This window comes from Bufo bufo, chromosome 3, assembly GCF_905171765.1.
Source record: "Bufo bufo chromosome 3, aBufBuf1.1, whole genome shotgun sequence".
NCBI lineage: Eukaryota > Metazoa > Chordata > Amphibia > Anura > Bufonidae > Bufo > Bufo bufo.
In genome coordinates, this window is record NC_053391.1 from 644,291,895 (window position 1) to 644,305,390 (window position 13,496).

A 13,496-nucleotide genomic window follows, 5' to 3' on the forward strand; every position below is an offset into this window, starting at 1 on the left:
ACGATGGAGAGGGAAGTGCCTGAGAACGTCTATGATGTGACCCAGCAGTCTAATAAGAGAGGCTAGCTGGGTCAATCTATGGGTGTGCTAAGGGTACTTTCACACTTGCGGCAGAGGATTCCGGCAGGCAGTTCCGTCGCCGGCACTGCCTGCCGGATCCGGCAATCCAAACGCAAACTGATGGCATTTGTCAGACGGATCCGGATCACAAATGCATTGAAATACCGGATCTGTTTTTCCGGTGTCATCCGGAAAAACAGATCCGGTATTTATTTTTTTCACAGATTTAAAGGTCTGCGCATGCGCAGACCAGAAGAACGGATCGTCAATGCGGCAATTTTAATGCCGGCACTAATACATTTCAATAGAAATGAATGCATTCTGGCAAGTGTTCCCGTAAGAGGGAGTGAACTCATGCGTCCTGAACGGAATGCTCTCCATTCAGGTTGCATTAGGATAAAACTGATCATATCTTATAGGGAGAGGCATTACCAGTAGAAAGAGGGAGGTGCTAATGCCGCTCTACAGAACACTAGTGAGACCTCATCTGGAGTATTGTGCTCAGCACTGGAGACCATATCTCCAGAAGGATATTGATACTTTGGAGAGAGTTCAGAGAAGAGCTACTAAACTAGTACATGGATTGCAGGATAAAACTTACCAGGAAATATTAAAGGACCTTAACATGTATAGCTTGGAAGAAAGACGAGACAGAAGGGATATAATAGTAACTTTTAAATACATAAAGGGAATCAACAAGGTAAAAGAGGAGAGAATATTTAAAAGAAGAAAAACTGCTACAAGAGGACATAGTTTTAAATTAGAGGGGCAAAGGTTAACAAGTAATATCAGGAAGTATTACTTTACTGAGAGAGTAGTGGATGCATGGAATAGCCTTCCTGCAGAAGTGGTAGCTGCAAATACAGTGAATGAGTTTAAGCATGCATGGGATAGACATAAGGCCATCCTTCATATAAGATAGGGCCGGGGGCTATCCATAGTACTCAGTATATTGGGCAGACTAGATGGGCCAAATGGTTCTTATCTGCCGACACATTCTATGTTTATGGGGCTTAGGGGGAAGGAGGGACTTAGGGGGTGCTAGTCGGCGCTGACTGATTCACGCGCATACCAAAACACAAGGTGCATATTAAAATATATAACACAATATAACGACTATATAAACTGACTAGGGTCTCTGCTGCACTGTACCATAGTTTTCGCCCTATAAGACGAACCTAGGTTTTAGAGTAGAACAATAAGTACAAATATTTTTCATTACACCTCAGGACAGACCAGCAATCAGACCCCCAATGTTAATCAGACTTCAGATCAGACCCCCAATGCCTCAGATCAACCCCCCAAACATTAGCAATCTATCAGCCCCCTTATGTGAGCCATCAGCCCCCTTATGTCAGCCATCAGCCCCCTTATGTCAGCCACCAGCCATATGTGAGCCGTTAGCCCCCAGGGCAAATAAAAAATAAATAAAAACACTTACCTCTCCTGCTCCTGGTCACCATCGCGATCCTCTTCATCCTGCTGACGGCTGTGTATCGCGGTGCACAGTGTGAGGTCACAGAGCGACCTCGCGCTGTGCGCAGCCCTGCACAGCCGAGCCGAGGACCAGGAAGCGGTGAGTACAGATCCTTCACCGCTTCGTGGTTGTCACGACTATGTTCATGGTCGTGACTCTTAGACCCGCATGCAGTTGCCAGCGGTCAGTTTGGTTGTTCACCGCAGGTGAGGGCTGTGAGTTGCTTGCCCCACCTGTGGTTGCTGCTGGCAACATGATGTTGTTGGCAGTGTAGCAGCCTGAGCTGGTTGCTGGGCTGCTCGCTGTCTATGCATGTGGTTGTCTCTGGCAACTTGTGTAGTGTATGTGTGCACTTTCCCTGTTTGTTGTGTGTGCATTTCCCCTTTAAGTAGCTTCACTACCCTGTCTGGTGTTGGAAGGGTTAACTCCCATCCTGGTGTGTGTGAGTGGGTGTGGCTGCTTGGGCTATTTAGCTTCCACTGGATGCCTGAAGTGGAGGGGTACTCCAGCCATGCTATATGCTGGAGTTATCCTCCTGGTCTTCTTATGCCATTTCTCCAGTGAGGGCCACCCTTGTGATCATAAGTAAATGTCATGATGTTAAGTTTATCTTCTTGTGTTGTCTCACCTTATTGCAGCTATGGTGTTCTGGTTTCCTGTATGATTTGTGATGTGTGCTCTGTCCTTTTTATGTTGGTGTGGACATCAGCACTTGTGCACGGGTTCCATTCAGTGTGTCTGTGGCAGGTAGGTGTGGAACTGGTTTCACTTACCTGCCATATCCATATGCTGTATATGTTCCCTTCTCCTTGCAGCTTTGTCAGTTGAGACTCCAGTTCATCCGTGTTGTGGAGGAACAGGTCGTCTTACCCTGCTCCTAGTCCAGGGATTTCCTGAGGGCTAGTAGGGACCCGAGGTTCCGGAGTATGAGCCCTCCTACCATCTGGGTTGGCTCATACAGTTAGGAGTCAGGGTCAGTATTAGGGACGTTTTAGGAGGTGACCTGCTCCCTGAACCTGTCGTCCTGGCCTAGCAGCTTCCTTATCCTTTTAACATCGCTCGGTGGGGGGTTTCCCCCACTCGCCACCATGACAGTGGTCCTCCTGTACTAATGAAGCGCTTCCATAATGGAAGCGCTTCATTAGTACCACGTTAAAGACAGCCCTGATTGCCGCGGCCTGGCAAACAATCTTCCAGGTCCTGGGCCGCGGTTTGGGACCGCTGTTCTAAATCATTGGGAGAAATAAAATGGCCGTTGTCCTATTAGTACTCACAAAACCTGTCCTAATCACACAGGAGGACTAGTTACTTCACAACACTTAGATATAATGAGCTGCCTCATCCTCCTCTCCTATTATGATCCTGAATACAGATAAGATCTTCAGCTAAATCTCTGTGGGAATAAGGTTCATGAGGAGACATGAAGTACAGAGAGGATGGACAGGACAGACTGTGGTAATTTGGGGGGGGGTGGTAATGGAGACTGTATACAAGTGCTGCTGCTCATTACCCCCACCCTCCTCTCTGTACTTCATGTCTCCTCATGAACTCCATTCCTGCAGACATTCGGCTAAAGATTTTATCAGCTGTATTCATACTCCTAATCCCTGACAAGCAGAGCAGAGAGGAGGATGAGGCAGCTCGTAAGCTCAGTGTTGTGAAATAACTTGTCCTCATGTGTGATTAGGACAGGTTTTGTGTGTATCACTAGGACAGCGGCCATTTTATTCCTCCTGATAATTGCTCCCCAGATAAAATGAGCCATTATAACTAATGAAAGGTAATTGGGAATATATTTATAATAAAGTAATATTTAAGTATTTTCTTTTTATTAACTCCCGGAGAACCCCTTTAAGTAAGATTGCTCATGTGCAGTGGATAAACCACCACCAAACATTCCCAGTATAAAGTGGTTTTGGTCTGATTTTGGAACACTTTTATACAGCGGGGCGGACTGGGAACTAAGTGGCCATGTTGCTATCGACAGAAGGCAGAGTCATTATAAGTAGGCAGGGCCAGCAGTAATGTAGTGCAGCACAAAATGCTGCCGCCCCACAACAGCATTCAACTCTATCACCGTCCTGAGGAAGGCAATACGGTTGAATGCAGGAGGGCAAATTCTTCTGCCGGCCAGGCGCATAGGTACCAGAATCTCCTAGCATTCATTAATGTTGAGATCTTCAGATTGCTATGTACCCGACCAGCGGAATTGAGGAGGGTTTAGAAATTTCCCTTCAGGTTTTATGGCCAGTCCTCCCCTGCTATACAGTAGCAGTGTATTTGGCACAGCCTGGCACTGCAGTGACAAAGTCCATCATGTTCAGTTTATTATCACTCCTGCTCAAGTTCATCTACGGTAAATCAAATATGACCACAGAGAGATAATTGTCAGTTTGGACTGTTAAACCCTGGCGTCCAATAAAATAGTGAGCACCATGATTATTTGCAAAAATTAATCAATGATGACAGTTTCTAGTTAATAATAAAATGCAACATGTTATTATGTAATACAGTACATGTGCAGGGCTTAAAGGGACGCTTCCTCCAGAATTTCTGCCTTTTTTGCATTAAGACAGTACTATGCCATTGAAAATTAAAGGGAGTCTGTCAGCTACTTTACACATATTAAACTGCCATCATTGTAGGTGATATAAACAGGTAATAAATCGTACCTTTCCTGTGAATCTGATGTTCAAAAAACAGAGTTTGATGATATATACTAATGAGTTTGCAAGTGCCCAAGGGCATTTCCCATTGCTGAAAGTGCTCATGCCCTCTGGATACTGTCTTTGATAACTTTGTGAAAAAAGTTTTTGCTCCGGAAAGGCAGGGAGTAAAAAGTGAAAACGGAAAATCACAAGATCCTAAAGGTGTTAAAGACCATCTGTCAGCAGGAGCAACCTATTTTACCAGCCATAATGCCTGGTAGGGCTGATCCTGCTGAATAAAACCATATTGTTATTAAGCCGATCCACTGTGCCGTGCAATTCTTGTTTTGAAGATTGAGGGCCGTAGTCACTTGGTGCACATTAACTGTTCTGCTCAGCATTGCTGGACACAATCACTCCTCCAGTTGATTGACATAGCCAGGAATCAGAAGAGACTTCTCACCTGGCTCTGTAATCCTGTGCTTGCACCAAACATTACACCCTCAGCGCATGCGCAGTAGTCTTCTGTGTGGCAGGGTGAATCAGATCTACTGCCTATACAGCAAGAGTGCACTGTGCTCTGCATGTGCAAGATTACAGGGCTAGGAGAGGAGGTGCTATTGATGGCTAGATCTATCAAGTGGAGGAGGGAATAGCCAGCAATGCTGAGCGAAGTAGCTAAAGTGCACTGAGTTGGGGTGCACTTAAACCCTAATTTGCATAATATTTAAAACAAGGATTGCTCAATAATAAAACAAGGCAGATTTCTTAAAGGGCATCTGTCAGCAGATTTGTACCTATGACACTGGCTGACCTATTACATGTGCACTTGGCAGCTGAAGGCATCTGTGTTGGTCCCATGTTCATATGTGTCCACGTTGCTGAGAAAAATGACGTTTTACTATATGCAATTGAGCCTCTAGGAGCAACGGGGGTGTTGCCGTTACGCCTAAAGGCTCAGCTCTCTCTGCAACTGCTGCTCCCTCTGCACTTTGATTGATAGGACCAGGTAGTGTAAACAGGATCATGTCTGGCCCTGACTTCTCTTAAAGGGTCAGAGGGTGTAGCAGTTGCAGAGAGAGCAGAGCCTCTAGGTGTAATGGTAACGCCCCCGTTGCTACTAGAGGCTCATTTGCATATAATAAAACATCATATTTCTCAGCAATGTGGGCACATATGAACATGGGACTAACACAGATATCTTCAGCTGCCAAGTGCACATGGAACAGGTCAGCCAGTGTCATAGGTACAAATCTGCTGACAGATGCCCTTTAAAAAAACTAGGGTTTTAATTAGCAGTGGCAGCCATACCAGACATTATACCTGGTTTAATCGGATGGCGCCTGTCACCTCTCCAGTCATGTCTGTTTTAGTACAGACTGATATTTCCAATGAAAAAAATAATAATTCTGGAGCAATTTTTCAAACACCTCTGCATTAGGCCGCATGCACACGGCCGTTGTGAGGCCGTTCCATGCATTGGGGACCGCAATTGCGGTCCCCAATGCATGGGCAACATCCGTGCAGCGGGCCGGACCCTTTCAACTTGAATGGGTCCGTGGTCTGTCTGACATGTCATATTTATTTGCCGTGCTGAACAACGGAAAGCAACACCCTGGAAGCACTCCGTAGTGCTTCCGGTGTTCCATTCCGTGACTCCGTTCCACATCTCTGGAATTGCGGACCCGCAAAGCGCAGACCAGAATAGGACATGTTATATTTTTTGGGGGCGATGCCACGAAATGGAGCAACGGATGCGGACAGCACACTGAGTGCTGTCCGCATCTTTTGCGGCCCCGTTGAAGTGAATGGGTCCGCATCCGAGCCGCCAAAACTGCGGCTCGGATGCAGATCAAAACAACGGCCGTGTGCATGAGGCCTTACAGTGTCAAACTATGTAGGGACATGTCCCTTTGACAAGGTGAATGATAACACCCAGTTGTTAATTTATTTTAAAAAGTATGATAGGAATAACAGAGGGTCAACACAACGCAGAGTTATCAGTAAAGCTATATCAGCTTACATTCTACTTCCAGGTTGTAAAGGGAGCCATGTAAATTTTGCTGATATGAGCACTCTAAGGCCTCATGCACACGGTCGTTGTTTTGGTCCGCATCCGAGCCGCAGTTTTGGCGGCTTGGATGCGGACCCATTCACTTCAATGGGGCCGCAAAAGATGCGGACAGCACTCCGTGTGCTGTCCGCATCCGTTGTTCCGTTCCGTGGTCCGCCAAAAAAATATAACCTGTCCTATTCTTGTCCGCGTTTTGCGGACAAGAATAGGCAGTTATATTAATGGCTGTCCGTGCCGTTCTGAAAATTGCAGAATGCACACGGACGCCATCCGTGGTTTGCGGACCGAAAAACACACAACGGTCGTGTGCATGCGGCCTAATACAGTGTTCCTCAACTCCAGCCCTCAGGACCCACCTACCGATCATGATTTGAGAATATCCCACAGAATGAATACCTGAGTTCAGTCCTGATGCACTGACACTAATTATATCACCTGCCCAATACTAAGGAAATCCTGGAAACATGACCGGCAGGTGGGCCCTGAGGACCGGAGTCAAGAAACCCTGCTCTAATAGCTAAAAGACATACAGCTTGTGGTCCAAGAGGGATTTGTGGACCCTGTGACTGTGCATCCTGCCCTGAAGGGACTATGAAGCTGCTGAGTGGGATGCCACCCTTATCTTCTTATTTATCCTCTGTCCCATCTATTTGCTCAGACTTTCATGGGCACAGCCAGTCAGGAGACCTCTTAATACACTGTGGATGGTTGCTGCTCGGTTCAAAAAATAAGCCACACACAAGAAATAGGAAGTTTTCTTCTTTTAACAGTTTTTTCTTTTTACCCTTACAGGAAACAGATGGAAGAGCTGAGAAAATCAGGAATGTTAAGGGGAAGTCTGAACCCTGAGGAGCAGATCTCGCTGATTAGTGGTTTCAGTGATTTGAAGTTGGCATTAGAGGGCGCCATATTCATTCAAGTAAGATACTGGGTTTGCTTTAGTGTATACGCCGTAGATCTGACGTATTATTATGCGATATCTGTACACCCTTAGATATTGTACTGGAAGCTACTGTACCATACTATCTATATACAGGTGTGTCTGATTGTGTGGCAGCACAGGGATTAATGGTTCTCCCTTCCTGTGTCATTATATGGAGCTCTATTTTTGACCGAGCTGCACTATTTCGCAAATTATACCTGTCGTGCCAGAAATGTAAAAAAATGTAAAACTCAAAACAAAATATTTTTTTTTTAGGTTTTTACAGTAGCCTTTTCCAGCTGGCTGTTCTTACAGAGGAACAGCCTGCTGGAGTCCATTGTATCCTGCATGGCTTGATGCTCCCGCTGGAGCTGATTTACTATAATGGGATAATCTGGTGGTGCTCCAGCCCTTTCCAGCTATGTCAGATATGATAAACTCCAGCAGGCGGTTCCTCTGCCAGTACATCGGCTTTAACGCTAGTGTGAAGCCTTAGGCCCTCCTACACAGTACATATAGGTACATAGTTGGTAAGGTTGAAAAAAGACACAAGCCCATCAAATATAAAATATGATCCTACCGTGCTGATCCAGAGGAAGGCAGATTGCCCCATGTTAGGGCTCATGCCCACGACCGTATGCCCTCCGAGACATACGTTCCGTGAGCGGGCCATATGTCCCGGAGTGGCATACATTGTGCGCACGGGAGCGCACAGCATTATAGGTTACTATGATACTGTGCGCTTCATGCCACCGCTGCACTACAGTAATACACTATACGAGTGTATTACTGTAGTGCAGCGGCGGCATGAAGCGCACAGCGTCATAGCAACCAATGACGCTGTGCGCTCCTGCTCTGAACAGGAATCCAGCCCGGCATACCACGGAGCGCTCTCGGCCGCGGAACACGGCCGTGTGCATTCGGCCTTACCATGGCAAGCCGGACGCCTGTGAAGGCGGCGTCCGGTTGCCATGGTAACCATCACCCGCTGCCAGAACAAAGCAGCGGGTGATGGGGAGGGAGGAGGGCCCCCTCCCTCTGTGATCCCATCAAGAATTGGGGGCTGAAACGGCACAGCAGCCCCCCGATGGGAGAGGGAGGGAGCTCCCTCCCTGTTAACCCCTTCCATACAGCGGTCCCTATGGACAGCGGCATGGAAAGGTTTAAACGGCTGACATCACAGCACAGATGTCAGCCATTTCAAGCAATGTGCTGACACTCTGGCTAAAACTGCTCTGCCATCCTGGAAATAAGAGGGGGGCGGGCGGGATGATCGCGCGCCTGCATCCCCCCCCCCCCCCCGCACAGCCCACCGGCAGATAACAATGAGGGCTGCAGGGGGGGGGGTAAAAATTAAAATATCTGTCATTTTGAAGTTTCTGATCTGGTCACGGACCGCGGGGATCAGAAACTTCCGAAAGCACTGCAAACACTGAATTGACCTGCGGTTTGCCCTGTGTCCTTAAGTACCAGGACATCAGGGCGTACTGTCCCCTGACGACCTGTGTCCCCAAGAGGTTAAAGGGGTTGTTCGGGTTCAGAGCTGAACCCGACATACGGATAATTTCACCCAGGCAGCCCCTTCCCCTGATGTTAGCATCGGAGCATTTCATGCTCCGATGCTCTCCTTTGCCCTGCGCTGGATCGCGCAGGGCAAGGGCTCTTTTATTTACAATAAAACACTGCCGGGCGTAAGCTTCCGCCCAGCAGTGTGTTCGGTGATGTCACTGGCTCTGATGGGTGGGCTTTAGCACTGCCCTAGCTGTTTTACAGGCTAGGGCAGTGCTAAAGCCCGCCCATCAGTGCCGGTGACATCACCGGGCTCACTGCTGGGCGGAAGCCTCCGCCTGGCAGCCCCATGGAGAGCCCGGTTCGTCACCGGAGCTCCAGAAAATGCCTTTTCCCTGCGCGATTTAGCACAGGGCAAAGTAGAGCATCAAGCCATGAACTGCTCCGATGCTCAAGTCAGGGGGGCTGCCTGGATGAAAATGGGGATATGTCCGGGTTCAGCTCTGAACCCAGACAACCCCTTTAAAAGCAGAGAAACTCATGATTGCATGTCGCAATGTATCTTTGTATGCGGTATGTATACTGCAATTTGGGATGTTCTCTTATGATTGTATTTGATAATAATAATAATAAAATCTTATTGAACCATAAAAGCAGAGAAACAAAATTGCAAATTTTTCCAAATTTTCAGGAAATGTAGGATTTTTTTTAATAAATAAAGGTGATTTAGATTGACTCAAATTTACCACTATTATGAACTACAATGTGTCACAAGGAAACAATCTCAGAATGGCTTGGATAAGTAAAAGTGTTCCAAAGGTGTAACCACATAAAGCAGGGGTGCACAACCTTTTTTGGTCTGGGGGCCGCATTTTCACATCGATCTATTTCAAGGGGCCGCAAATAAAAAAAAATATTAATTGGCGCTCATCTGCCTATTACACAAGCCAGTGCAAATTGACTGGGGAGGAGTGATCGCTGCCACAGTCATTCCGCCTTCATTTAGATTACACAGCGAGATGTGCTTCAGATAATCGTATATCTTTCATCCTGATAAAATATGCAACAGCCGACAAATGAGCAATTCCTTGTTTATCGACTGATCAGCTGCACGATTATACTGGCCAGATATAAGATATGAGCGCTCCTATGAACACTTGTTCCCAGTAATTGTCCCAAATATCGTGCTGCAGCATAGCCCCTGAAACCGAAGAGTTATACTTACCTGCTCCCCGCTGCTTCGGTCCTTCGCACTGCCCCCGCTGTTTACACCTGGCAGTGCATGGACATGGTCATACACCACTCCAGCTAATGACTGGCTTAGGCGGTGATGTGGCCACAAGCAGCGTGTCACTGCTGCAAGTGACCATGGCCATGCACTGCCAGGTGTAAACAGAGCAGGAACCAAAAGATGGAGGCAGCGCAGAGAAGCAGAGTGGAGCAGGTAATTATGAATCTTCTATTTCAGAGGCCATGCTGCAGGAACTTGTTAAAAATCATTTTTACCAGAAAAATTGCGACATTTCCTTCCATCCTGCCTCCTATTTATAAATCAGAGTTTTCCTTCACTGCAGATGACAGAGCTCACTGGTTATTACCATCTCCTGCCAATCCAGTTATAGGCGCCCTGCAGTAACCAGTAAGCACTTTACCTTGCTGGTGGGGAAGGCGCCTATTGGTTAACGCTTGAATGACCAGGCCCGAAAAGGCCTTAATGACCAGACACTTTTTTGTCATTTAGTTGTCATTTTGTTCACGTGAATGGGGCGGTAGTGGTGACGGTTTTGATTGGTGTGGGTGTTTTTTCTTTTATGTATTATTTTTTTAACTTAATATATTTCTGCTACATAATATGTACCCCAAGAGGTCATAAAAAGACCTTGGGGGACACTGTCACTTTTTAAAATTTTGCACTTTTTACTTTTTATTCTTTACTTATATTTGAATTTTATTAATATTTTATTGTATTTTTTTTTAGAATTTTCTATAATTTTTTTAAATATATTTTTGCCACATAATATGTCCCCAAAGGGGTCATAAAAAGACTGTTGTGGGACAGTGAACACTCTCTTTTATTTAGCACTTTTTCCTTTTTATTGTATTTATTTTTTAAATAATTTTTTTGTGCCACAAAATATTTGATTTCTCTTTTCTTTTATTTATATTTTATTATATTTTTATTTAGTTTTCAAAATTTTTTAAAAAAATTTTTTTACTTTTTTTAAAATATATTTTTACCACATAATTTGTCTCCCTTTGGAGCCCCAGTTACAGGGAAACCAGCCTTCTGCGGGGGCTTTGTACCAGGGCAGCGCTCCTCTGTTCCCGAGACACCCAGCGATCACGTGATCGCCGGGTCCACACTGCAGAGCGCTCATAGAGGAGAAGGCAGAAGCGCTAATAAAGCGCTTCTGTCTTCTCCTCGGCTTCCCCACTCTCACTAATAGCCGGGAACCCTTTCAGCTTCTGCTACAGTGAAGGAGCAAAACCTGTGATCCATCCGCTGTGTGGCTCTCTGTGCAGAAACACAGCTGATTGCAGGATCAGCTGTGTTTCTTCCCAGCAGGGCTGGGGCCGCAAACCATAGCTCTGGGGGCCGCATGCGGCCCGCGGGCCGCAGGTTGTGCACCCCTGACATAAAGTGATGAATACCACGCCTCGTGCCCACTTGACGTCACCTACGTCGAGCTCACGAGACTAAGTACACTCACCTAAAGAATTATTAGGAACACCTGTTCTATTTCTCATTAATGCAATTATCTAGTCAACCAATCACATGGCAGTTGCTTCAATGCATTTAGGGGTGTAGTCCTGGTCAAGACAATCTCCTGAACTCCAAACTGAATGTCAGAATGGGAAAGAAAGGTGATTTAAGCAATTTTGAGCGTGGCATGGTTGTTGGTGCCAGACGGGCCGGTCTGAGTATTTCACAATCTGCTCAGTTACTGGGATTTTCACCCACAACCATTTCTAGGGTTTACAAAGAATGGTGTGAAAAGGGAAAAACATCCAGTATGCGGCAGTCTTGTGGGCAAAAATGCCTTGTGGATGCTAGAAGTCAGAGGAGAATGGGCCGACTGATTCAAGCTGATAGAAGAGCAACGTTGACTGAAATAACCACTCGTTACAACCGAGGTATGCAGCAAAGCATTTGTGAAGCCACAACACGCACAACCTTGAGGCGGATGGGCTACAACAGCAGAAGACCCCGCCGGGTACCACTCATCTCCACTACAAATAGGAAAAAGAGGTTACAATTTGCACGAGCTCCCCAAAATTGGACTGTTGAAGACTGGAAAAATGTTGCCTGGTCTGATGAGTCTCGATTTCTGTTGAGACATTCAAATGGTAGAGTCCGAATTTGGCGTAAACAGAATGAGAACATGTATCCATCCTCTGATGGCTACTTCCAGCAGGATAATGCACCATGTCACAAAGCTCGAATCATTTCAAATTGGTTTCTTGAACATGACAATGAGTTCACTGTACTAAAATGGCCCCCACAGTCACCAGATCTCAACCCAATAGAGCATCTTTGGGATGTGGTGGAACGGGAGCTTCGTGCCCTGTATGTGCATCCCTCAAATCTCCATCAACTGCAAGATTCTATCCTATCAATATGGGCCAACATTTCTAAAGAATGCTATCAGCACCTTGTTGAATCAATGCCACGTATAATTAAGGCAGTTCTGAAGGCAAAAGGGGGTCCAACACCTTATTAGTATGGTGTTCCTAATAATTCTTTAGGTGAGTGTATGTTCACTTGTTACCAAAGCGTGATGTTATGCCCTCCAGAGGAGCAGATAAGGTCAGCTTGGTACAGTTTACACAGACACCTCCTGTCCACGCGGGCACAGAGGGGCAACAAGCTGAGAGAGCCTTTTCACTGCCGCAGTAAAAACAGCGCCTCTTCAGCCCGGGTATACTGCCACCAGCTTCTCCTTTGATATAAGCCCGGTCCACTAACGGGATTATATAGGGTGAGAAACCAACCCGCGGTAGCTTATAATTAGGCCGAAACACGGACGTGGGGATTCGTGATCGAGATACAAGATAGCACAAGATTAAATTATATATTTAATCGCCTCAAGGGCACACTAGATATAACACAATATACACAGAGAATATATACAGTGGTCTGAGGTTACAGATACAGGTGATATAGGTACAACAGGGTTAAGCAGAGCAAGAGTCAGTTACCGGTTAAGATGAAAGTTCCCTTGGGTTATAATGGTGAAATAGTCCTTGGCTGCAGTCACATGGGGGCCGTGAGGTTAGCTGGTTCCCGGTCTCTCTAAACACATTGGCACGATGTGACCCCCTTCAGAAAAGACATGCCCGCTTGATGGCACAAACCTCTCTGCTGGGCTGGCAGCAACTGACCCACAAAACCCTTTAGGGTTCATAGCTCCAGGCCAGCAGGTCATGGTTCTGGGCCCACGGATCCGCCTGGGTTCCGGCTACAAGTAGAGTCCAAATAAGGTACCATTATTTGGTTTCTGTGGGGAGATATCTATATCTCCCTTCCCTGGCATCCTAGCATCAAGCCAGTACAACGTGGATGCTTGGCTTTGCCCCGGGAATCACAAAAAGATAACTGAATTATGCCTGGGATGGACGGACGATTCATAATTCCTTATGAAATGTAGGTGCCAACATGTCTGGGAGGTAGCATTGATCCTGGGCAAGGGCTGGGACCTCCTGCTGGGGGTTTTCCTTCAGGATTAGCTTGCCTCCAACCTGGCTGCATGAGGTGTGATTTTATCCACCTGGGGCCTCCTTGAAGCCTGGACCCCTGGGGCTTCC

General features: G+C 46.5%; 1 protein-coding gene across 1 annotated transcript in view; it reads left to right on the plus strand.

Annotated features, from left to right (window-relative positions):
* Positions 1-13,496, plus strand: part of CRYL1 (crystallin lambda 1) — a 234,080-nt gene that overhangs the window by 67,880 nt on the left and 152,704 nt on the right. Inside the window, exon 3 of the mRNA XM_040426222.1 lies at positions 7,052-7,178. Within this exon, the coding sequence (XP_040282156.1) occupies positions 7,052-7,178 (127 nt within the window). The remainder of the gene's footprint in view (positions 1-7,051; positions 7,179-13,496) is intronic.